The following is a 25401-nucleotide window of genomic DNA, read 5'->3' as shown; positions in this document are numbered from 1 at the left end:
CAATATTGCAACATGGCCCTCATTTACTCCCTCTCAATCCCCTTCTGGGAATGTTCAGACACCAGGAACTTTGCAGGGGTGATGGAAAGTTAATCTGAAGGATCATTGTCTTTCTAAAGAAGCACTGTAAATCTTTATTACCTGTTTCAACAAACTTCTCATCAATCTCCATGTCCTCTTCTAGAAAATACAAGAAAGACACACCAATGAGTTGGGGTTCGAAGCCAAACCTTGAAAGAAGAATGTAACCTCTCAGTTTGCTGATGGATATACTCACCCTCTTCCACTGTACTCACTGTGCGATCCCGGTCAGCAAAGGAAAGATAATCAGGTCAAGATCAGTCGCAGTTTTTGCTGACAGTAAGAGTAATAAGACACAGAGCCAACCGCTGTGCTGAGCATCTTGAAGAAGTTACTACAGTCATGATGTACTCCTGATGCAAAATATTTACAGCCAGCGTAAGGTCTCGATAGGAATGAAAATCTCAAGACACTTCATCAGCAAGTGTGTAGAAGAATTTGTGCCAAAACTCTCACCATCTTTCAATTGGAAGACATGTGTGATACATTGGGTTAGAGGTAGAGTTGCTGTTTTACAGCGCCAGAGATCCGGGTTTGATCCAGACTATGGGTGCTGTCTCTTCGAAGTTTGTACATTCTCCCGGTGACTGCATGTGTTTACTCTGGGTCTTCCGGCTTCCTCCAACATGCCAAAGACTTGCAGGTTTGTTGGTTAATTGGCTTCTGTAAATTGTCCCGAGTGTGCAGGATAGAATAGATGTACGGATAATTGGTGGTTGGGGTGGAATTGGTGGGGCAAAGGGCCTGTTTCCATGCTGTATCTCTGAAGTAAACTAAATTAAACTAAACTAAACTAAAGATGGCTTCATCTCACATTTTGGCCCCTCTCCCAAAATTCAATAACTCCACTTCTTTACTGCTCCTTTAACCGAACTTCTGTTCACTTGATATTATTTCTCCTTTGGCATTGTGCCAATTTTCTTTCTGCTTAAATGAAATGCCTCTTATTCCACATGAAACACACTAAATAAATATAGACTGTTGAGATATCTCTTCCCCCAGCTATAAACCATAGTCTACAGATGTCTGAAGCCCTTCTCTTTTAGATCAAAAAGTGTTGCAAATTGTCAGGTTGATGGGGCAGCTGGTGGAACAATTCGCACCTCGTCAATCCTCTAGCTACACAGTTTGCAACTATCTAATCCTTTTCCAATTTCAATTTTCAATTTCAATTTTAAAAACTTTATTGGCATGATAAGATACATCGTTATATTGCCAAAGTATAGAAAGTATATTGCCATGTGTGTGTTCATCTCTGACCTTTGTCCAACATCTGACTACACCCCCCCCCCTTGCCTGTTCACCTATGACCTGCCATACTTCATTCTGCCCTCCACTCTTCCAGCTTTAACGTGTAGACCACACTTAACATGTGGCATTGTGATTAGGTTATAGATAGCCAGCCAGATTTCTGAACCTTTGATCCAGAGACAATGAGTTTAGATCTCACCACTCTCAATCAGTCTGAAGAAGGGCCTTGGCTTAAAATGTCAATTAGAGTCATAGATTGATACAGTGTGGAAACAGGCCCTTCGGCCCAACTCGCCCACACTGACCAACAATGTCTCAGCTACCCTAGTCCCACTTGCCTGCGCTTGGTCCATAACCCTCCAAACCTGTCCAATCCATGTACTTGTCCAAGTTTCTTAAATGATGGGGTAGTCCCAGCCTCAACTACCTTCTTTGGCAGCTTGTTCCATACACCCACCACCCTCTGTGTTCCAGACACCCACCCACCTCTCCATGTTCTCCAGGGATGCTGCCTAACCAGCTGCGTTACTCCAGCACTATGTGTGTTTCCTTGGTAAACTAGCATCTGCAGTTCCTTGTTTCTACTTACAGCCTGTCGATTTGGTGCAGGTATGCAGTTGAAAGGTGTGGGACCACCAAAACTCCCTCTGCTTCCTGAGGAAATAAAAGAGGATAAAGTAAAATACATGCATGGTGAAGCATGCAAGTGGAGGTTGGGGAAATAAACATCCTCAGCAAGCCTTTGCAGACATCTAACACACTTTGGTGTCAGCAATAGAGGGTGAGATTTTATCAGATTTACAAAATTTGACACACCAAGGACCTTGAATCATTCATTCCTGCCATGTAAACCACTAGACCTTGCTGTCAACACAAATCCTTTAGTGAGAGGATTGGCCCCATGATTCTACCATCATACTAGCCCTGCTGATAGACACAAAATGCTGGAGTAACTCAGCGGGTCAGGCAGCATTTCTGGAGAAAAGGAAAAGGTGACGTTTCAGGTCAAGATTCTTCTTCAGACTCAAGAGGGTCTCGACCAGAAACACCACCTATTCCTTTTCCGCAGAGAAGCTGTCTGACCCGCTGAGTTACTCCACCATTTTGTATCTATCTTTGGTGTAACCCAGCATTTGCAGCTCCTTTCTACACATACTAGCCCTGCTCTTACATCTTGTGAACCAGTTGCTTTACCGCTTGAGCAAGTTGCTTGAAGGAATTAGACCTGCACATCTCGAAACAGTCGTGATGTTCTGGGCCTGCCACCAGAGTACATCGTTCTGGTCCACAATCTGCAGGATGTCTCTTCTCCTGAAGGTCAAGCCAGCTTCGGGACACGGGATGGCAGGATCGTACCTTGGGCTGTAGTCCACCATCGCTCTGACATAAATCTGCAGAGAGAGAGGAGCTTTAAACAAAGATACTACAATTATACCGAGGTCGGCACGGTGGCACAGCGGTAGAGTTGCTGCTTTACAGCGAATGCAGCTCCAGAGACCCGTGTTCAATCCTCACTACAGGTGCTGTCTGTACGTTCTCCCCATGACCTGCGTGGGTTTTCTCCGAGATCTTCGGTTTCCTCCCACACTCCAAAGATGTACAGGTATATAGGTTAATTAACTTGGTAAATGTAAAAAACAATTGTCCCTAGTGTGTAGAGGATAGTGTTAGTGTGCGGGGATCGCTGGTCGGCGTGGACCCAGTGGGCCAAAGGGCCTGTTTCCGCGCTGCATCTGTAAACTAAAAACAGAGGAAATCCTTAAAATTGAAGGAAAATACACAGCATGTTGGGCAGCACAGTGGCACAACGGTAGAGTTGCTGCCTTACAGCACGAGAGGCCTGGGTTCGATCCTGTGACCGTGTGGATTTTCTCCGAGTGCTCCAATTTCCTCTCGTACTCCAAAGACGCACAGAGTTTGTTGGTTAATTGGTTTTGGTAAAATTGTACATTGTCCTTAGTGCATAGGATAGTGTTAATGTACGGCGTGATCGCTGGTTGGTGCGGACTTAGTGGGCAAAGGTCTGTTTCAGCGCTGTATCTCTAAACTCTAAAGTGTAAACTCAATCAGCAATGAGAGAGAAAAAGGTGGGTTCATATTTGTTTCATCTTTTCAACAAGGCAAGATTATATGATGGAGGATGGCCATCCTTTGAAGGTTAATCAAAATAAATGCCAGAAGGGTAAGAATGGAAGCAGCAAGGATGTCCAATAGCATTTGTGAGTTTCTAAGAAGATGCAGAGAGAAAAGTACTGAATGAGATATAATGACCATCCCAAGTTCCCATCTGCTGTTCATGTTCTCAGGATTCCATCTTTGATACCTATCATAGTTTCATAGTAACCATCTTTCCACTCCCACTTGCTTCTTCTGATTGAGGTTCTCTCCATCTGCTTCTTGCTATTGATGTTGTTGTAGACTCACAGACAAGAACAAGTTCTGTAAATCAGACAAATAATCTCCAGTTTGCAATGTTGGATTATTCAAAGCAGTGATTAATTGTGTCATCATCACCTCTGGTAGGGCATTGAAAAATTAAGATGGGTCAATAGTTCGGGCTTAGAATAATTAAATCAACTTGTGTTGCAATGTCATAGGTCCAAGAACGTGATTGTTACACAATATTGAGGACAATCATTTCAGTAAAATTCAGTGAGAAATTTTTGGGCCAAGTGAGCAAACTCTCGGTCAGGAGTATGCTTTAAGAAGCCTATTACAGGAGGGGAAATAGCTGGAGGAGTGGAGAGGTTTAGGTTGTGAATTCCAGAGCTTAATGTCTTTGCAACTAGAGGGACAGCACCATGGATAGTGCCATCAGCAATTGCATTATTATGCAACCCATTAACTGATAAATGGTGCTCAGTTTTCAGTTTATTTTTGGGCCTTGCTTCTAATTTTTTATCTCTGTCATAAAAATTATCCACTTCCATCTCTAAAAGAAGATCGGCCCTCACCCCTACTTCAACCCACCTGCAGAAACCATGTTTCTCTCATCTCAACAATTCCAAATCTCTTCTGGCCAGTTTCTCATCCTCCATCTTTTGTAAACACCAATTCATGCAAAGACTGCTGCTCATACTATGCCCCACACTTATCATCTGTACAGGGCATGTTACCCAAAGCAACTATACCCGAATACCCATAAGATTTTAAAGTTTCACTGTTAGAGGGTGAGCAGTGTTGGTACAAATTCAGAAGGAACTAGAATACACTACAGTGGGAATAAATACAGAAAGTGATGTGACTAAGGATGAAAGTGCGCTCATGATGGGACAAGGTGGTGGAGTGAAAATGAGAAGACAATCAGAAGGTGTGAAATTGAGAAATAATGCGAAATTGAGAGAGCAAGAATTATGTGGGCAAAAGACATTTCAAAAAGTTTTGATGGTGAAAGAAACCTCAGTTAGTGAAGGTCAAACTGGAGTGCTATGAGTGATGGAGAAAAAGTTGAAAGGATGGGAAAGACTGAGAATGGTTTCCATGTGGTGGTGGGTGACCGGGTGGGTAAATAGGGAGAGGCTGTTTGAAAGCAGAGCTATAGCTTAGCTCAAAGGTTACCCAATCTCTCCATTTCAAGATTGGGTAAGATTCTCCAGGAAAGGCGCTGCATGAAATCAGTGTGTCCCTGTGGGATAATGAATACAATATGAGCCTTACCCCATTTTGTGAGGAGCTTGCTGGTCTATGGAATGCTGGAATAAGTTTGAACAAAATGCTGCCTTCAGATTTGCTCTGTTTAAACAAATCACAGATTAAGAGTCACTTTTCTCAAAAACATGTTCACCAATACTCTAATAAACAGTCTCAAAACGAGTTCCCAGTTAATTTTAGGGCAGTCACTTGGTTTAATACTATCTCCACCCATCTATCCATTTATCCTATTTTGCTGTGATTACACACATATCTTGGTGAATCGCTCTCCCAACAAAGAGTGTATGTCAGGAATGAAGGCTTTCGGAGACTCCACTTGAGAAGTGAGCAGATGGGGAAGTCAATACATCTGAACTTCCCAGAGATAAGGAGTGTAAATTCACAGCAGATTGGATTTAACATAAACTTATGACCCTGTTTCTTCCCTCGATCCTGTGCATCTTGGATTTTGAATCTCCCTGTGATAAAGTTTCTTCCTGTCCTGACGATACTGGAGAAACCGATCCCCTCCTCTTCTGAAAATCAATTACACTTTCTTTCCTGGAAATATTGACTCTCAGTTTTGTATTGTTTCTGGTGCACTGGTGGGTAAGGCTAAGCAGCGCCTTTACCACCTTAGACAACTGAAGAAATTCAGAGTGTCTCTGAAGATCCTTCATTGCTTCTACTCTGGGGCTGTAGAGAGCATCCTGTCCGGCAACATTACAGTCTGGTTTGGGAACAGCTCTGCCCAGGACAGGATGGCCCTGCAGAGAGTAGTGCGTTCGGCAGAACGCACCATGGGAACTACACTCATCCCCCTGCAGGACCTATACATCAGGAGGTGCAGATCCAGAGCAAGTAAGATCATGAGGGACCCCTGCCACCCCAGTAACGGACTGTTCTAGATGCTACGATCAGGCAAACGCCTCCGCTGTCACGCTGTGAAAACGGAGAGGATGAGACGGAGCTTCTTCCCACAGGCCATCAGGACTGTCAACTTTTATAACCCCAGAGACTAAATTTTTGTCGACACTAATAGTAACTTATTAACTTTATTTATATGCTGTAACTGTAATCCTTTTTGTGCACAACCCGCAGGCATTGCCACTTTCATTTCACTGCACATCGTGTATGTGACAAATAAATTTGACTTGACTTGACTTGACTTGAATGCTACCTCTCACAGGGGTAGAGTTTCTAGAGGAACTAAAATTCAGCTAGGGTCCTCCTGCACTCACAAAGACTCATAATTCCAGAGATAGACACAAAATTCTGGAGTAACTCAGCGAGATAGGCAGCATCTCTGGATAGAAGGAATGGGTGATGTTTCGGGTTGAGACCCTTCTTCAGTCTGAAGAAGGGTCTCGACCTGAAACGTCACCCATTCCTTCTATCCAGAGGCTGCCTGTTCCGCTGAGTTACTCCAGCATTTTGTGTCTATCTTCAGTTTAAACCAGCATCTGCAGTTCCTTCCTACAACATAATTCCAGTGATGTTGGTTCAATCCTGACCTTCGGTACTGTTCATGTGCAGTTAGAATGTTCTCCCTGTGACCTCGGGGGTTTCCTCTGGTTGCTCTGGTTTCCTCCCCCATCCTGCAGATGTGTGAGTTGATAGGTTAATTATTCACTGTCAATTGCCTGAGTGTGCAGTGTTAGAATATAGAGGGGTTGATGTAAATGTGGGGAGCGAAAAAGGGATTGGTGCAGGATTCTGTTTCCCTGAAATCTATGACTCCATACCCACTGCAGTTTCTAACTCCCAGAGAGACACACTTACTAGAAATGCTGACTTTGAGAAATAGGTCCTTCTCCCATTAAGGTACTGACATTTACTGGGAAACAGTTCCTGTGGAAAATACTTATTTCATTCCTGAAGACTGAACATCACTGGATACAGGTTCCTTCCTATCCCAGAGGTACAGACTCTTCTTGTAAGAGAGTTATTTCTGAAGCCGATAATCATTGATTAACCCACATTGGTTCCCCTGTCCCATTGGATTCCCTGTCCACAATCAGATTTATGTTGGCTCCGAATGATCAAGAGACAAGAGCATTTTATTGTCATCTGTATATCATAAATGGAACAATTAAATTCTTACTTGCAGCAGCACAAAAGATATGTGAACTTAGTACTCTTTAAAAACCATAATAACCCCTTCAAAAGTTCAGTATATATATAAAGACAAAAAACAATGCCCCCAAGTCTATGTAGTTTGGAGGTTATTTGGAGGTTGTAATGTTTAATAGCCTGATGGTTGTAAGGAAGAAGCTAATCCTGAACCTGGACGTTATAGTTTTTGGCTCCGAAACCTTCTTCACGATAGCAGGAGTGAAATAAGAGCGTGGCCAGGGTGGTGTGGGTCTCTGATGATGTTGACTGCCTTTTTGGGCAGCAACTCCTATAGATTCCTTCGGTGGTGGGGAGGATATGTTCCTAAAATAGGCTGGGGGTACCATCTGCATTCTCCCACTCGTTGCTTCAGTTCAAATGAACAATTGGACTCTGACCCTATGTTGTGGGACCCTGTTGTGGTATTTAAAGCAGATTCCATTGACTTGGAATTGATATCTTCGATATTTAAATTAAAAAATTAAAATCGTTGAAAACATTAGCGATGCAGTGGTGCTGGTTTCTGACAGGCATGGTGACAGACGCACCACACATCTCTAACCTCCATATCTTCGATATGTGCAATTTAACCTGCAGTCAGTTAGAATAAGGTGAAAGCAAAGTCAGAGGAGCTGCTGCTACATTGCAAGAAACTGTTACCAGGAGCTTGATGATGTGTTCCGGATCATGCCCTTCCACTGGTATTCCGTTAACCTCGACCAGTTTATCCCCAGCATACAGCAAGCCTGAAATACAAAGAGGTGGTGTCCATGAGTTATTGAGCTTACTCATATTGTTCTGAGAATTTAATTGTTCTATCTGGGACATATGACAATAAAACACTCTTGACTCTTGATTGTACAAGAGTCTAAGGAAAGTCTTAAGTTTGCAGTGAGTGGTATCGTAGATAGTGAAGATGGTTATCAAAGCTTACAGCAGGATCTTGATCAGTTGGGCAAGTGGGCTGACGTATGGTTAATGCAAATAAGTTTAATGCAGATAAGTGTGAGGTGTAACATTTTGGGAAGTCATAGCAGGGCAGGACCTTTATGGCTCTGGGGTGTGCTGTGGAGCAGAGCAATCTAGGAGTGTAGGTACATAGTTCCTTAAAAGTGGCATCACTGGTAGATAGCATGGTCAAGAAGGCTTTCGGTACATGGGCCTTCATCAGTCAGAATATTGAGTATAGATGTTGGGATGTTTTGTCACAATTGTACAAGTCTCAGAATTAAAGGACGTTCCTTTCGGAAGGAAATGAGGAGGAATTTCTTTAGTCAGAAGGTGGTGAATCTGTGGAATTCTTTGCCATAGAAGGCTGGGAGGCCATCAATGGATATTTTTAAGGCAGAGATAGATAGATTCTTGATTAGTATGGGTGTTAGGGGTTATGACCTTAAGTAAGGGCTCAGAGCAATGTTTTTAATCTGGAGAAAGTGAGTAGAGTTGAAGATGTTGTTCAGTGCGGGTATGAGCTCAGCCAGGTGATGAATCGTGGTGGTGGAAGATAATATTTGAGCCTCTGTTCAAGAAAGAAACCTTTAGGCCATGCTAATGTGGGATGGGAATGGAGAAGGTTTGTACATCCTTAATGAAGACTGGCCAGGAGGGACAAAGAAAATGGCAGGGAACATCAGAAATATGGATGAAAGTGGGAAAGTATTGGACAAAAGGAGAAAGGATGAAGTCAATGTAAGAACAGGTTTGTTGGGGCATGAATAGGTAGAAACAAATAAGGGTCCTGACCCGAAACATCACCTATCCTTTTTCTCCAGAGATGTTCCCTGACCCGCTGAGTTACGCCAACACTTAGTGTCTATTTTAGATCAGTAAGACATTCCTGCTTGTGGATCTTGGGAGGGATATAAATGTGGACTGGGCAGGGTTGAAATTTGTGGTTATTTTCTTTTGGACCATACTCACCACTGCGGTCAGCAAGACCACCATGGATCACTCGAGCTATCACAATGGAGCCAGTCCCCTCTTGACGTTTGATTGTAGCACCCTGTGCACAGAAATATAAGGTAAATGAATGAGACTAATATTTGGAGATCCTTTCAAATTTATGACAGCAAATGATTGTCCTCATTTACGCATACAGTATGGGAAGGCAACTCCACCAAATGCAGACTGAAAGCAGAGTTATTGAGAGTGTCAGTCATTTTTTCCCTTACTCCGAGAGAGGGAGAGGGAGAGGGAGAGGGAGAGGGAGAGGGAGAGGGAGAGGGAGAGGGAGAGGGAGAGGGAGAGGGAGAGAGATGAGTAGAGGGAGGAAAGCTGGGAGTAAGGGAAAGAATAAGAGTGTGAGAGAATAGGCCGATAGATGTTTTCAATTTGACTAATGTTTTTAAATAAAGGACAGCCTGACAGCACAATTCCACTTGTCCTTACCAAAGGGTGGTTGTTTTTCACCAGACACACTATCCGCAAGGCTTCCTCATCTTCAGAAATGTTATCTGGCAGTGGAGGGAGAAGAGGTTCGTAGTCTTTCTGAGCCACAGCATCATGAGCAGAGAGCAGCGCCTGTCATTCAATCAAATCTGAAGTTGTTATCGTTATTCTCTGCAGCAATGTTTCTATGCCTATGTCCATATCAATATGCACCTTTCTTGTGACTATCTTCTATTTGTGTCTCTCTTAATTTCTTTCTACTTCTATCAGGTCACCCATTAGTCTTTCGCTCCAGGAAAAACAAGTCCAGCCGAACCAATCTCTTCCGATAACTGAAGTCATCTAAGCCAAGCAACATTTTGTGACTCTGATCTGCACACTCTCTAGCAGTTACAACTTGCCTCTAGTGTGACTTATGTGGATAATAAATATTAAGGCAGAATGGTGGATTGAACAGTGTCTTGAAAGGAACGTAAAAATAGGTTGGACACATTGCGGTTGAAACTTAGCACAGGGAAGTGATAATTGACTTATTTTGCTTTGAAGAATAAGAAAAGAATTGGGTTGACCTCGAGGAGGTTCAGATATTCCTAAGTTTATGTATACACAAATCTTTGTGGATGTTTGAGAGTTTGAGAAAGAGATTTAAGAGACATATGGAACCCTTTTACGAATTGAAGCGAGTCTGTGTCCTGTGAATGTGAGCTAAATGAGGGAATTAGTTCACAGCAATAACATGGTATGTGTAAAAAACAAAGTGCTTGAGGAACTTAGAAGGCCAGGCAACATCTGTGGAGGGAAACGGACAGATAGCATTTGGTTCGTCTGTCCATTTCCCTCCTCAGATGCTGCCTGACCAGCTGAATTCTCCAGCATTTTGTTTTTTGATCAATTCCAGCATCTGCAGTCTCTTGTGTCTCTGTGGTATGTGTACATTTTAGTGCATACTAGTCCAAGTGGACCTGTTGGGCCCAAACCTCTCCTGCATTGGTGCAGCACCCTGTCCTCCCCCACTCCCCTCTCTCCTCAACCCCCCCCTCCCCTCTCCCTTGTCCCCTTCCCCCCTCCCTCCCTCCTCCCCTCCCCCTCCCCTCCTTTTAAACTTAAAAATGTGAATAACTTAAAAAATAAAACTACTTGCATTATCACTAAAGTGACAACGGTGAGTAAGGTGGGCCTAAAATTGTCGCGCTATCGTGTACCGTTTTGGCTGAAGTTCAGTCACAAACAAGATAACAAACGAGAGTTTTAGTATATAGATTCAAGGTAGACACAAAATGCTGGAATAACAGCGGGACAGGCAGCATCCCTGGAGAGAAGGAATGGGTGACATTTCAGGTCGAGACCCTTCTTCAGACTGATCTTCAGGCATGAGTTTGAGAAGACAGTAAAGAAATTAAAGCATTCACAGAGATGGAAGAAGCCGTAAACATTATTGTTAATCTATATTGATTTGAAGTATGTAGCTCTGCAACCGTAGCTCAGATCTGGCCATATTTACCTGGAAATCAGGTTTTCTCAGGAGCCAATGTAGTTCTCTAAGGTCAATGGACCGAGAAGTTTCTTTAAGTATCTCTGTCACCTGTAAGGAAGCAGACCCATACTGACAAGCAGTAACTCAAACAGACCCACATTCCACCCATCTTCCCTACATATGTGTATACAGACTCAACATAGAGATTCGACTCACCGCACTCACACATGCACACAGGCAAACTTATACACAGGCCCACATACTCAGAGACACAAGAGATTGGAGATGCTGGAATATGGAGCAAAAAATAAACAGCTAAACAACTAGGGTCAGGACTAGAAGGGTCTTGACCCAAAATATTGAACTGCTGAGTTCCTCCAACAGCTTGTTTATTGCCTCATACATTTAAATTTGCACGCAGATAGACGAACATACACAAAGGTCCAAAAAGATCCCAATGACAGTGCTATTCCAGTCTGTCCATACTCACACACATACAGACTCACACATACAACACATTGATAGTTAATGTACATAACTGTACATGTATATCCATGCAATTGTAATCACCACCTAACACACCCGCAGTTCTTTTTACATACAGACACACATCCATATCAGCAGTGGAGTGGCTCAGTAAGATGAGCTGTTGTCTCACAGCTTGAACAACCCGGATTTAACTTTGACCATTGCTATCTGGGTGGAGTTTACATATTCACCCCTGTGATTGTGTGGGTTTCCCAGGGTGCTCTGGTTTTCTCTTACATCCTAAAGACATGCGGTTGATGGGTTAATTAGGCACTGTTAAATGCCCCTTGTATAGAGGTGAGTGGTAGAATCTGGAAGGAATTATAATGCATCTCCAGGACAAATATGGCACAGCTAACTACAGTAAAGTTACCATAACAACATTTAAAAGACATTTGGACAGGTACATGGATAGGAAAGGTTTAAAGGGGGGTGGGCCAAACACCAGCAGGTGGGACTGGGAAAGGAAGGTACCTTGGTTGGTATGGAGAAGTTGTGCCGAACAGGCCTTTTTACCTGCTGTATGTCTCTATGCGAATGCTATGCACTTCAGGGCAGGTCAGAGATGTGGACACTGTGTGCTTCCTATTAGTTGAAGGGGAACATTTTGCCTGTGAGGTACCACATAATAAGAGTTATTTTTGTGGAGTCTCTGAGACTTTCGACATTAATTTCCGATTGGCAATTTCTGTACTCAATTCAGTCACACTGAATTATGATAGAATTGATCGAAAATAGATCTTATATAATAGAAGACTGAAGAACTGAATAGCCTACAGTTGGCTGTGTGTTCCTGATTCAACGACATCACAACAACCAAGCACCTTATACACATTGGAATCTTTTTATTCCGTTAACCTCCTGGATAATGTGTTGGCCAACACTCATTGAGAAAGTGACTGGGCCTGGCTTTGATGCTCTCTCAGCATAAATGTACAAACCATGGCAGGACTTATGCAGTAATCACTATGGGCCTGGGGAGTGTTGCAGAACAGAGTCCTCAGGAAGCAGGAACATAGTTCCATGAAAGTGACGGCACTCTTCTTGTGCCAGTGATGAAGGCAGCATCTGACATGCCTTCTGCAGTCAGTGCATTGTTACAAAAGTTGGGACATAATGTTAAGCTGTACAAGATGCTGGTAAAGCCACATTTAGAGTATTGTGTACAGTTCTGGTCACACTGCTCTAAGAAGGATCTCATTGAACTGGAAAGGGTGTAAAAAAGATTTATGAGCTTTTTGCCGAGCCTGAAGTTATAAGAAGAGGCAGGTACTATAACAACATTGAAAAGACATTTGGACAGGGCTCGGACATTTTTCCCTGGAGCTTAGGAGGCTGAGAGGTAACCTTATAGAGAGTTATATAAACATGAGGGACACAGATGAGGTGAATAGCAATAGTCTTTTCCTCAGATGAATTTGAAACTAAAGGGCATAGGATTAAGATGAGAGGGAAATATTTAAAGAGACCTGAGGTGCAAAATTTTCTGAGGTGCATACGTGGAACTGCCAGAGGAACTGGTAGAGGTGGGCACAAGATGCTTGGACAGTGGCATGGATCAGAAAGATTTAGAGAGCAATGGGCCAGGATCAGGCGAGTAGGACTTGGTCTCCATGGATGAGTTGGGCCTTATTGCTCAATGACTCAAAAGGATGCTTCAATAACTTCAACATTGATATTCCATTGCATGATCTTTGACCGTCTGTGAGAGACCATCGATTTGTGGAGTGTATTTAGCCACTGGGGCCCAGATTGTATGGTACTGAATGTCTCATTTGAATGTCTGGGTAAAACTAGCATTTACAGTCCATCACTAATCTCCTTTGAGAAAAAGGTAACCATTTATTTTGAACCTCAGCAGTGCATATAGTTGATATTCTCAACAACATTGTTTGATGTGGATCCAGTGACTGCAAAGGAAAGGCATGTTGTTTGTGAACACCCTTAATGTTGAAGTAAAGGAGCCCAAGAGACAAAAAGTACTGAGTCAGCAGCTGTTGAAAGAAAACCTTTCAGAAAGACTAATTCACTTTTGCAAATAAATGAATTTGCTACATTTGAAGGTGTGTGGATAAACATGGAGCAGGTGTTGGGAACTATAAAAGTTTTTTTTCCCCATCTAGATTTTATTTATCTAAAGCAAGTACAAATCCTTGTTTGCCCACCTGGAATGCCATTTTAAAATTATAACTGTTCGAACATTGAAATTCTATCAAATAGCTGACACGGATATTGGGTGAGAGGGGGGAAGTCAAAACTTGGTCTGAGATTAAAGTGGGAGCTGCAATTACAATTGTTAATAGCCAGCAGTGTTTTAAATTAGGAGAAAATCCTCTCAGAAATTAAGACTGCAGTCAAAAGAGGGTGACCTGGTCAGTCTTAGGGGTTCTGTTTGTGGCAGAGATGGGTAGAGAGAATCAAAGTGGTTTTACATTAACATTACTGTAATATCTCAACCTCAAGTAATGATATTTCACCACAGAATAAAGAATTCTGTTTTTTTTAGCCATTCACTAAAGTTCTTTGATCAGAATCTTGTCTGGCTGATGGTAATCAATTACTGATTTGTTGTATACATAGATGGCAGGGGATACAGCAGTCTGACCCAGAAAATACCTGAGAAATTGTCCAAAATGTGCTGGAGTGGTAGTTGCAATGGAGCAACTTAGCTGGTAGCTTGGTTCGAATAGCAAGGTTACCAGTAGAAGTCTGCAGCCAGGTTTTGGAAGCTCCAAAACGCTTTGGTACACTTGTTGATATCAATAGTATACCAATTCAAATTAGCTGAAAACTGGCACCTGTGATGGCAGAAATGTGACAAGGAAGCTGACATAAATCATCTAACTGGTAATTCTTGCCTATTATGGGATAACTGGCACAATCTTTATTGCGGCATCATGACCTTGAATATGTGCGAGAAAGAATGAAGCCCTTTTTGAGCCTCAAAGATTCTTTCCTCACCTCTCGACAAAGCACAGATGCTTGCGGCATGACCGGCAATGGTCTTCTCCACAGGTACTGATGCAAGCACTCGTATACCTGAAAATGCAAGCCAGAAACCAGTAAATGTCGTGAATATCCTCTTATCTCATAGCGAACCTGAAGGCCCATCAAGTCCATTGTTTCCACGGAGGGAATGGCAAGGTAGCTATCAGCTGTTCCCCAAAGTCTTTGTTATTTATTTCATTTCAGCTTGTCACATGAGATACATTTATACAATCCTGTACTCGGTGTTATATGAAATTAAAACACAACAGTAAAATAAAGCTGACAAAAAAGACTTGATTCTATATAAACATTATCTCAGGTATCCCAAAGACGTCTGAACTTCTGACGGTGATAAAACTGTTACCAGTGAGTTTTGACTGGTAACTTCAGTTCTAAAAGAGGTTGTAAATATAGTTTTGACAAAAGTGCTTAACTGAACCATAAATGTCACCCATTCCTTCTCTCCAGAGATGCTGCCTGTCCCGCTGAGTTACTCTGGCATTTTGTGTGTATCTTCGATTTAAGCCACCATCTGCAGTTCCTTCATACACATTAACTCTGTTTCTCTTTCCATAGATGCTGCCCAGCCTGCTTCAGCGTTTCCAACATTTTTCATTTTTATTTGTACCTTTACCTGTCTTAACCAGTCCAGAGCCAGGGACATTGTTTGTACAATTGAAAGTAATCTCTCTCTCTCTATATATATATATATATATATAAATCTTGTATATATATATTCGTACATTTGATTGTATACTTGTCTATTCCCGAAATACAGCCAAAGTGGTACACAATAGCGCAACAATTTTACACCCACCCGACTCACCATTCCCCTGCGGTCTCGATTGATCAAGTTTTGTTACATTAAAAAAAAAATTAAGTTAATAAACTTTAATTAATGCGCACCCCTCCCACGCCGGGAGGACTGTCGCCCGTCGCGGCGTGCCTCGCGCCTGACCTTCCTCCCATGGTGCAGCGCGGTGGCAGAGGGTCAAAGAAGATGGCCGTCGCCATCCAGCTGCCACTGCAGGAGGGGTTTCCACCCAACGGGTCCACGCCTCGTTCTGGCCACGGCGCTGCCCGCCCGGGGCCGGGGTGAGTGGCTCCCCCTCCACTTTCCTCTCCCCCCTCGCCCGCCCAAGGCCCCGGGGGAAACTCCCCGGCCGGCAACGGGTCCACGGATCGTCAGTTGGGGTTTGGTTGCAGGGCCCTCAGGAGAGGCTTCCACCCAAGAGGGGTTGCTGCGCCCGCAGGAGAGGTTTGCACGGAGGGTTGCCGGGCCAGCAGGAGAGTTTTGGATCCAACGGGTCCATGCCCGGCTAGTATATATTAAATTTGATATGAGGACATAAATCCATTGAAAGCACATTAGAATTGCCAGCAGTTTCAACATGAAACCTGTCACATTGTGTAACATGTGAGCTGCTTATTTATGATTTGGGAACATCATTGGTATTGCTCAGTAGCAATTTCAGACACCCATCATTTCAAGAAATATTTATGAATTACTTCTTCAGCTGACATTATTTTTTTCTCAGTACTGAAATTTCTAATGTCCAAAACGAGGGGTATTTTTAACTAATTTAAAAATGTTATGATTAATTGTATTCTTTGAATGAGCGATTTGGATTGAATAGGAGTTATAAAATCATTATACATCATGGAAATAGGCCATTCAGCCCAACTCGTCCATGCAGACCAGATAACCATCTAAGCTAGTTCCATTTGCTCACATTTGACCCATACCCCTCCACACCTTACCTATCCATGTACCTGGCCAAATGTCATAAACGTGGCTATTATACCTACCTCAATCACTTCCATATACGCACCACCCTCTGTTTGAAAACATTGTCCCTCAGGTTTGTATTAAATCTTTCCCTTTTCATTTTCAAGCTGGTTCTAGATTCCCCAACCCAGGGAAAAAGACAGTGTATTTCCCTATCTAAGCCCCTCATGATTTTATACAACTCTATCTGATCACTCCTCAGTCTCCTACATTCCAATGCATCCCCAACCTCTCTCTCCCTATAACTCAGTCCCTCAAATCCTGGCAACATCCTCATAGATCTTTTCTGCACTCTTTTTCAGCTTAGTAGCATCTTCCCAAGAGCAGTGTGAGCAAAACTGAATACAATATTCCAAGTGTGACCGCACTGCTCTTATACAACTGCAACGTAATATCCCAATTTTTAATGCTCAGACAAATGAAGGTCAACATGCCAAAATCCTTCTTCACCACTGCCTATCTGTGATGTAACTTTCAGGGAATCATGTGCATTCAGAAAGTATTCAGACCCCTTCACTTTTTCCACATTTTGTTACATTACAGCCTTATTTTAAAATTGATTAAATTCATTTTTTTATCATCAATCTACACACAATACCCCATAATATAAAAGTGAAACCAGGTGTTTAGAAATTTTTGCAAAGTAATTAAAAAGAAATAACTGAAATATCACATTTACATTGGTATTCAGACCCTTTACTCAGTACTTTGTTGAGGTACCTTTGACAGCGATTACAGCTACAAGCTTGGCACACCTGTATTTGGGTAATTTCTCCCATTCTTCGCTGCAGATCCTCTCAAGCTCTGTCAGTTTGGATGGGGAGCGTTGATGCACAGCTATTTTCAGGACCCTGCAGACACGTTCGATTGGGTTCAAGATTCCGGGCTCTGGCTGGGCCACTCAAGGACATTCACAGACTTGTCACGAAGGCACTCCTGAGCTGTCTTGGCTGTGTGCTTAGGGTCGTTGTCCTGTTGGAAGGTGAACCTCCGCCCCAGTCGGAGGTCCAGAACGCTCTGGAGCAGGTTTTCATCAAGGATCTCTCTGTACTTTACTCCATTTATCTTTCCCTCAATCCTCACTAGTCTCCCAGTTCCTGCCACTGTAAAACATCCCCACAGCATGATGCTGCCATCACTATGCTTTACCGTAGTTATGGTATTGGCCAGATGATGAGCGGTGCCGATTGGCATTCAGGCCAAAGAGTTCAATCTTGGTTTCATCAATCCAGAGAATCTTGTTTCTCATGGTCTGGGAGTCCTTTAGGTGCCTTTTGGCAAACTCCAAGCAGGCTGTCATGTGTCTTTTACTGAGGAGTGGCTTCCATCTGGCCACTCTACCATAAAGGCCTGATTGATGGAGTGCTGCAGATATAGTCGTCCTTCTGGAAGGTTCTCCCATCTTCACAGAGGAACTCTGGAGCTCTGTCAGAGTGACCATCGGATTCTTGGTCACCTCTCTGACCAAGGCCCTTCTCCCCCGATTGCTCCGTTTGGCCGGGTGGCCAGGTCTATGAAGAGTCCTGGTGGTTCCAAAATTCTTCCATTTAAGAATGACAGAGCTCTTCGAGACCTGCAATGCTGCAGAAATTGTTTTATACCATTCCCCAGCTCTGTGTCTCAACACAATCCTGTCTTGGAGGTCTATGGACAATTCCTTTGTCTTCATGGCTTGGTTTTTGCTCTGAAATGCGCTGTCGACTGTGGGACCTCATATAGACAGGTGTGTGCCTTTCCAAATCATGTTCAATCAATTTAATTTACCACTGGTGGACTCCAATCAAGTTGTAGAAACATCTCAAGGATAATCAATGGAAACAGGATGAACCTAAGCTCAATTTTGAGTGTCATAGCATAGGGTTTGAATACTTATGTAAATGTGATATTTCAGTTATTTATTTTTAATTACTTTGCAAAAATTTCCAAACACCTGTTTTAGCTGTTTTATTATGGGGTATTGTGTGTAGATTGATGATAAAAAAAAGAATTTAATCAATTTTAAAATAAGGCTGTATCGTAGCAAAATGTGGAAAAAGTGAAGGGGGTCTAAATACTTTCTGAATGCACTGTACTTGAACTCTTAGTTTCCTCTGTTCTATAACACTTCCCAGTACTCTGCAGTTCACTGTGAAAGTCCTATTCTGGTTTGACTTCCCAGAGTACACTTTGCACTTATCTGAATTAAATTCCATTTGCCGTACCTTGGCCTGCCTTACCCAGCTGCTTAAGATCCTGCTGTAATTCTTGATAATGTTCTTCACTGTCTCTGATACCACCTATTTTCGAGTCAGCTACAAAGTTTCCTGCACTGACTCCTGAGACATCATTACCTATGCAGATTGGTTGCTCACTGGAGGTAGGGTTTAGGGATGGGCTGGGCACAGTTAGCAGTGCATCCTTACAGAGGTTTTGACATCATGGTATCAAAATGTGCTTCTTACCTTCACCAGTGACTGCAACCATCGTGTATTAAGCAATCCATGCAGGACTTCCATCTGTTATTGTGCCCAGGGATGAGGTTGGTCCCCTGAACTGCTACTTGCAGGAGTGAAGACTAATCTGAACAAGAACAGACTGAGATTCAGTAAGGCAATGATTAGTTGGCTCCATCTGTATTGCCCCATCCCGCTTCCAGCTTTCTTCCCCCAGCTCTTACAATCAGTCTAAAGGTGGGTCCCAAACCAAAATGTCATCTATCCATATTCTCTAGAGATGCTGCCAGACCTGCTGAGTTACTCCAGCACTTTGTGTCTTCTTTCTCAGTATGTATCTGAGAGGGGCTGGATTTTCTTGGTATATATATATGAGAGGGGCTGGGGTTTCTCAGAAGGTACCTAAGAGGAATGGGTTTCTAAGTATGCATCTGAGAGGGGCTGATATTTCTCAGTATGTATCTGAGAAAGACTGGAGTTTCCCAATGTGTCGATGAGGAGAATAAGAATTTCTTGCTGCATATGTGAAAGTGATTGGAGCTTTTTGGAAGTGTATCTGGGAGGGAGTGGACATTCTCAGCTTGTACATGGGAAGGGCAGCCTTTTGTCTATGTGTATAAGGAGAGATAGTATTTCCCAATACATTCGGGGGGCAAGATAGACTTTTGCAATGCATTCATGAGTTTCTCAGTGTATATGGAAGGTTAGGTGGAGCAGAAAGGAAATATTTAGCAGTGTCCATGTGGATCTAAATGTGCTAAAATGACAGGGATAATATTTTGTAGTTTACTCTCTCACTGGGACGCCACACTAATTGATTCTTAAAGTATCACCAGCACTTTCCCGATGCTGATTATTTAATTTTTATAACCTCTACACTTATTCGTCATTTTAAGTACTATTTAGAGCCTTGTCTGTCAAGTGTGACAGAGGAGAGTCATTAGAAACCGTTGGCAATGAAGAAGTGAAATATTGTAAGCACATAAGAGATCTGCACCATAAAGGATTTTATTTTCAGTCTGGAATCCCCATTTCCGTGCCATCTGCCGATGAATCAATCAGCTCTGTGCATTTGCAGAATTGTTCTTGCCTGAAATATGTTTCTGTGTCTGTGGATTTATATGCAAAAAATGTAATTCACTGTACCTGGTACATATGACAATAAAGAAACCATTTGGCCCACAATGTCTGTGCCGACCATGATGCCAAATGAAACTAATCCTTTTTGTATGCACATGATCCATAGCCCTCCATTCCCTGCATGTTCATCTGCCTAACTAAATGCCTCTTAAATGTCACTATTGTTCCTGATTCCACCACTTCCCATTGCAGCGCATTCCCGGCACCCGACACACTGTGTAAAAAACTTGCCTCACACTTCACCTTTAAACATTCCCCCCCTCAACTTAAAACTATGCCTTCTGATGTTTGATATTTACAGCTTGCGAGACTCTTACCATCTACCCTATTTATTCCTCTTATCATTTTATAAACTATTATCAGGTCTCCTCTCAGACTCTGAGATCTGGCAAAAAGCTGAATGGGCTGAATGGCCTCTTTCTGTTTTGTGTAAAAATATTAGACAATAGACAATAGACAATAGGTGCAGGAGGAGGCCATTCAGCGCTTCGAGCCAGCACCGCCATTCAATGCGATCATGGCTGATCACTCTCAATCAGTACCCCGTTCCTGCCTGCTCTCCATACCCCCTCACTCCGCTATCCTTAAGAGCTGTATCCAGCTCTCTCTTGAAAGCATCCAACGAACTGGCCTCCACTGCCTTCTGAGGCAGAGAATTCCACACCTTCACCGCTCTCTGACTGAAAAAGTTCTTCCTCATCTCCGTTCTAAATGGCTTACCCCTTATTCTTAAACTGTGGCCCCTTGTTCTGGACTCCCCCAACATTGGGAACATGTTTCCTGCCTCTAATGTGTCCAATCCCCTAATTATCTTATGTTTCAATAAGATCCCCCCTCGTCCTTCTAAATTCCAGTGTATACAAGCCTAATTGCTCCAGCCTTTCAACATACGACAGTCCCGCCATTCCGGGAATTAACCTAGTGAACCTACGCTGCACGCCCTCAATAGCAAGAATATCCTTCCTCAAATTTGGAGACCAAAACTGCACACAGTACTCCAGGTGCTGTCTCACCAGGGCCCGGTACAACTGTAGAAGGACCTCTTTGCTCCTATACTCAACTCCTCTTGTTATGAAGGCCAACATTCCATTGGCTTTCTTCACTGCCTGCTGTACCTGCATGCTTCCTTTCAGTGACTGATGCACTAGGACACCCAAATCTCGTTGAACATCCCCCCTTCCTAACTTGACACCATTCAGATAATAATCTGCCTTTCTATTCTTACTTCCAAAGTGAATAACCTCACACTTATCTACATTAAACTGCATCTGCCATGTATCCGCCCACTCACACAACCTGTCCAAGTCACCCTGCAGCCTTATTGCATCTTCCACACAATTCACTCTACCCCCCAGCTTAGTATCATCTGCAAATTTGCTAATGGTACTTTTAATCCCTTCATCTAAGTCATTAATGTATATCGTAAATAGCTGGGGTCCCAGCACCGAACCTTGCGGTACCCCACTGGTCACTGCCTGCCATTCCGAAAGGGACCCATTTATCCCCACTCTTTGCTTTCTGTCTGTCAACCAATTTTCTATCCATGTCAGTACCCTACCCCCAATACCATGTGCTCTAATTTTGCCCACTAATCTCCTATGTGGGACCTTGTCGAAGGCTTTCTGAAAGTCGAGGTACACCACATCCACTGACTCTCCCCTGTCAATTTTCCTAGTTACATCCTCAAAAAATTCCAGTAGATTTGTCAAGCATGATTTCCCCTTCGTAAATCCATGCTGACTCGGAATGATCCTGTTACTGCTATCCAAATGCTCAGCAATTTCGTCTTTTATAATTGACTCCAGCATCTTCCCCACCACTGATGTCAGACTAACTGGTTTATAATTACCCGTTTTCTCTCTCCCTCCTTTCTTAAAAAGTGGGATAACATTTGCTATCCTCCAATCCACAGGAACTGATCGTGAATCTATAGAACATTGAAAAATGATCTCCAATGCTTCCACTACTTCTAGAGCCACCTCCTTAAGTACCCTGGGATGCAGACCATCAGGCCCTGGGGATTTATCAGCCTTCAGTCCCATCAGTCTACCCAAAACCATTTCCTGCCTAATGTGGATTTCCTTCAGTTCCTCCATCACCCTAGGTTCTCCGGCCCCTAGAACATTTGGGAGATTGTGTGTATCTTCCTCAGTAAAGACAGATCCAAAGTAACGGTTTAACTCGTCTGCCATTTCTTTGTTCCCCATAATAAATTCCCCTGCTTCTGTCTTCAAGGGACCCACATTTGCCTTGACTATTTTTTTCCTCTTCACGTACCTAAAAAAACTTTTGCTATCCTCCTTTATATTATTGGCTAGTTTACCCTTGTACCTCATCTTTTCTCCCCGTATTGCCTTTTTAGTTCACTTTTGTTGCTCTTTAAAAGAGTCCCAATCTTCTGTCTTCCCACTTCTCTTTGCTATGTTATACTTCCTCTCCTTAATTTTTATGCTGTCCTTGACTTCCCTTGTCAGCCACAGGTGTCTCTTATTCCCCTTAGAGTCTTTCCGCCTCTTTGGGATAAATTGATCCTGCAACCTCTGCATTATTCCCAGGAATACCTGCCATTGCTGTTCTACCGTCTTCCCTGCTAGGGCCTCCTTCCAGTCAATTTTGGCCAGCTCCTGCCTCATGCCTCTGTAATCCGCTTTGCTATACTGTAATACTGACACTTCCGATTTTCCCTTCTGCCTTTCCATTTGCAGAGTAAAACTTATCATGTTGTGATCACTGCCTCCTAATGGCTCTTTTACCTCTAGTCCCCTTATCAGATCAGGATCATTACACAACACTAAATCCAGAATTGCCTTCTCCCTGGTAGGCTCCAGTACAAGCTATTCTAAGAATCCATCTCGAAGGCACTCTACAAACTCTCTTTCCCGGGGTCCATTTCCAACCTGATTTTCCCAGTCTACCTGCATGTTGAAATCTCCCATAACCACCGTAGCATTACATTTGTGACACGCCAATTTTATCTCCTGATTCAACTTGCACCCTATGTCGAGGCTACTGTTTGGGGGCCTATAGATAACTCCCATTAGGGTCTTTTTACCCTTACAATTCCTCATTTCTATCCATACTGATTCAACATCTCCTGATTCTATATCACCCCTTGCAAGGGAATGAATATCATTCCTTACCAGCAGAGCAACCCCACCCCCTCTGCCCACCTGTCTGTCTTTTCTATACGTTGTGTACCCCTGAATATTCAGTTCCCAGCCTTGGTCCTCTTGTAGCCATGTCTCAGTGATCCCTACAACATCATACTTGCCCATGACTAACTGAGCCTCAAGCTCATCCACTTTATTTTTTATACTACGCGCATTTAAGTACAACACTCTAACTTCTGTATTTACCTCCCCTCTCACATCGGTCACAAATGGCCCTGCCCTTAATCTCTTTTCCCCTCTAGAACTTCTGTTCCCATTCTTCCGAGAGTCTTCTGCAATATCTCTTGTATTCCCTTTAACCTCATCTTCATATTCCCAATTTGTTAACCCCTCCCCCCCACTACTTAGTTTAAAGCCACAGGTGTCGCACTAGCACAAAATTATTTCTACTCTTGGTAGAAGAAGAGAAAAATTGCAGAAGTTGTGTGTTTTCAAAGCTTCCTTAATTTGAAGACATTAAATTGGATATATGCTAATTATTTAATAGGGGAAGAGGAGAAAACAATTTTTGCAGGCTGTCAATCTAACATGAAATGTGAGGAAGCTGGGCAAGTCTACCATTCGAGTCAGAGTGCTAAATATGTGAGTAAATACAGTGATCAGAGAGAGGATGCACAACTTTGTTTAAAGAAATATCATGCCTGATTAATGAACTACATTGAGTTCCTTACAAGTCCAAAATATGTGTACATGCATGTTATTAATAAAAACCTCCAAGAAGCATTAGATAAGGTCCCAATGAAAGGATGCCGGTTAAAATAACAGACTGCTCAAAATTTGAAGTGAACTTTTGGATGAAAATTGGTTGGGAAACAGGAGGTGCGAGTTGGGATAAGGACCCATTCCTACAAGATGAGATACGTGATGTTCAGTGGGTTATCTGTTCCAAATGCTCAACATTTAACCATACTTATCGCAATTTAATGTTGTGGATCCAGCTTTCAAATGACATGAAATTGGGTGTTTAACAGTGCAGTTGCAGAGCAGGTGCAAGGAACAAAGATACGATTACTTGATTGGATGAAACTGAGACATATAGAGTTAAGAGTAAAGTGCAAAGTCATCAAATTTGGATTTAAGGAAAATAAAAACTTTAACTGAAAAGCTCGAATCTGTATGGCAGCATTGAGATTCGAGAATCCGAGTAAACAAAGCATTCCACAGAGCAAATGCAAAATAAATCAAGTATGCAAATGGATGGGGTGGACTCCAAAAGGAGGAGTTATGCTGCGTTTTATGAGGCTTTGGCCACGTCCCCCTGGTGTACAATCACTTTTGGGCACTGCACGTCAGGAAGTACACTTTTGAAGGGATATAGCTGAGATGACTCTTTTCTAGTACCTGGTAATGACGGAGGGCAAAGTCAGTGCCACAAAACCAATTATAAGCTCCACTGAATGCTGGATGTGTTCTAATCTGTTTGTAATTAATCCACTGGACAAATTCTCACCTTCATATTATTTAATTCCCGAATCTCCCAAGGTCTCAGTCAATGACAGCTCCCATTGAGCACTGCAATGATTTGATCAGATTTCATTTTTCTTTATGACCAAGATGGGGGCCACTCTTGGAGCAAAGAGGTCCTTCTGCAGTTGTACAGGGCCCTAATGAGACCGCACCTGGAGTACTGTGTGCAGTTTTGGTCTCCAAATTTGAGGAAGGATATACTTGCTATTGAGGGCATGCGGCTTAGGTTTACTAGGTTAATTCCCGGAATGGCGGGACTGTCAGAAGTTGAAAGACTGGAGCGACTCAGCGTGTATACACTGGAATTTAGAAGGATGAGAGATCTTATCGAAACATATAAGATTATTAAGGGGTTGGACACGTTAGAGGCAGGAAACATGTTCCCAATGTTGGGGGAGTCCAGAACAAGGGGGCACAGTTTAAGAATAAGGGGTAGGCCATTTAGAACTGAGATGAGGAAAAACTTTTTCAGTCAGAGAGTGGTGAATCTGTGGAATTCTCTGCCTCCGAAGGCAGTGGAGGCCAATTCTCTGAATGCATTCAAGAGAACTAGATAGAGCTCTTAAGGATAGCGGAGTCAGGGGGTATGGGGAGAAGGCAGGAATGGGGTACTGATTGAGAATGATCAGCCATGATCACATTGAATGGCAGTGCTGGCTCGCAGGGCCGAATGGCCTCCTCCTGCATTTATTGTCTATTATCAACTCTCAAAACATTCCTATCAATGCCGCTTCCCCATTCACAAATTTGATTGACTTTTTTGATGAGGTGAAAAGATTAACGTCAGCACGGTAGTCCAAAGAATAGTAAGCACAGGAACACACACTTTGACCCACATTGTCTGTGCTGAACATGATGCAAGTTGAACTAGTCTTCCGCCTGCACGCGATTCCCCCTCTGTTCTAAAAGCAATGCCCTCAAATTTTTGATATTTCTATCCTAAGAAAA

The 25401-nt window shown here is 42.9% G+C and overlaps 1 protein-coding gene across 1 annotated transcript in view; it reads right to left on the bottom strand.

Moving 5' to 3' along the window:
* The window catches only part of LOC144595818 (MAGUK p55 subfamily member 4-like), a 50174-nt gene that overhangs the window by 23046 nt on the left and 1727 nt on the right, over nucleotides 1-25401 (bottom strand). Inside the window, exons 2-12 of the mRNA XM_078403520.1 lie at nucleotides 18686-18803; nucleotides 14429-14506; nucleotides 10967-11047; nucleotides 9466-9597; nucleotides 8998-9079; nucleotides 7738-7823; nucleotides 4990-5064; nucleotides 2527-2723; nucleotides 1922-1986; nucleotides 278-295; nucleotides 142-180 (exon numbers count right to left, since the gene is read on the bottom strand). Of these exons, the coding sequence (XP_078259646.1) occupies nucleotides 142-180; nucleotides 278-295; nucleotides 1922-1986; nucleotides 2527-2723; nucleotides 4990-5064; nucleotides 7738-7823; nucleotides 8998-9079; nucleotides 9466-9597; nucleotides 10967-11047; nucleotides 14429-14506; nucleotides 18686-18739 (907 nt within the window). The 5' untranslated portion in view covers nucleotides 18740-18803. The remainder of the gene's footprint in view (nucleotides 1-141; nucleotides 181-277; nucleotides 296-1921; nucleotides 1987-2526; nucleotides 2724-4989; nucleotides 5065-7737; nucleotides 7824-8997; nucleotides 9080-9465; nucleotides 9598-10966; nucleotides 11048-14428; nucleotides 14507-18685; nucleotides 18804-25401) is intronic.

Source organism: Rhinoraja longicauda, chromosome 8 (assembly GCF_053455715.1).
Source record: "Rhinoraja longicauda isolate Sanriku21f chromosome 8, sRhiLon1.1, whole genome shotgun sequence".
Lineage (NCBI taxonomy): Eukaryota > Metazoa > Chordata > Chondrichthyes > Rajiformes > Arhynchobatidae > Rhinoraja > Rhinoraja longicauda.
The sequence above is the reverse complement of the archived record's forward strand: the minus strand, read 5'-3'. Positions and strand labels throughout refer to the sequence as shown.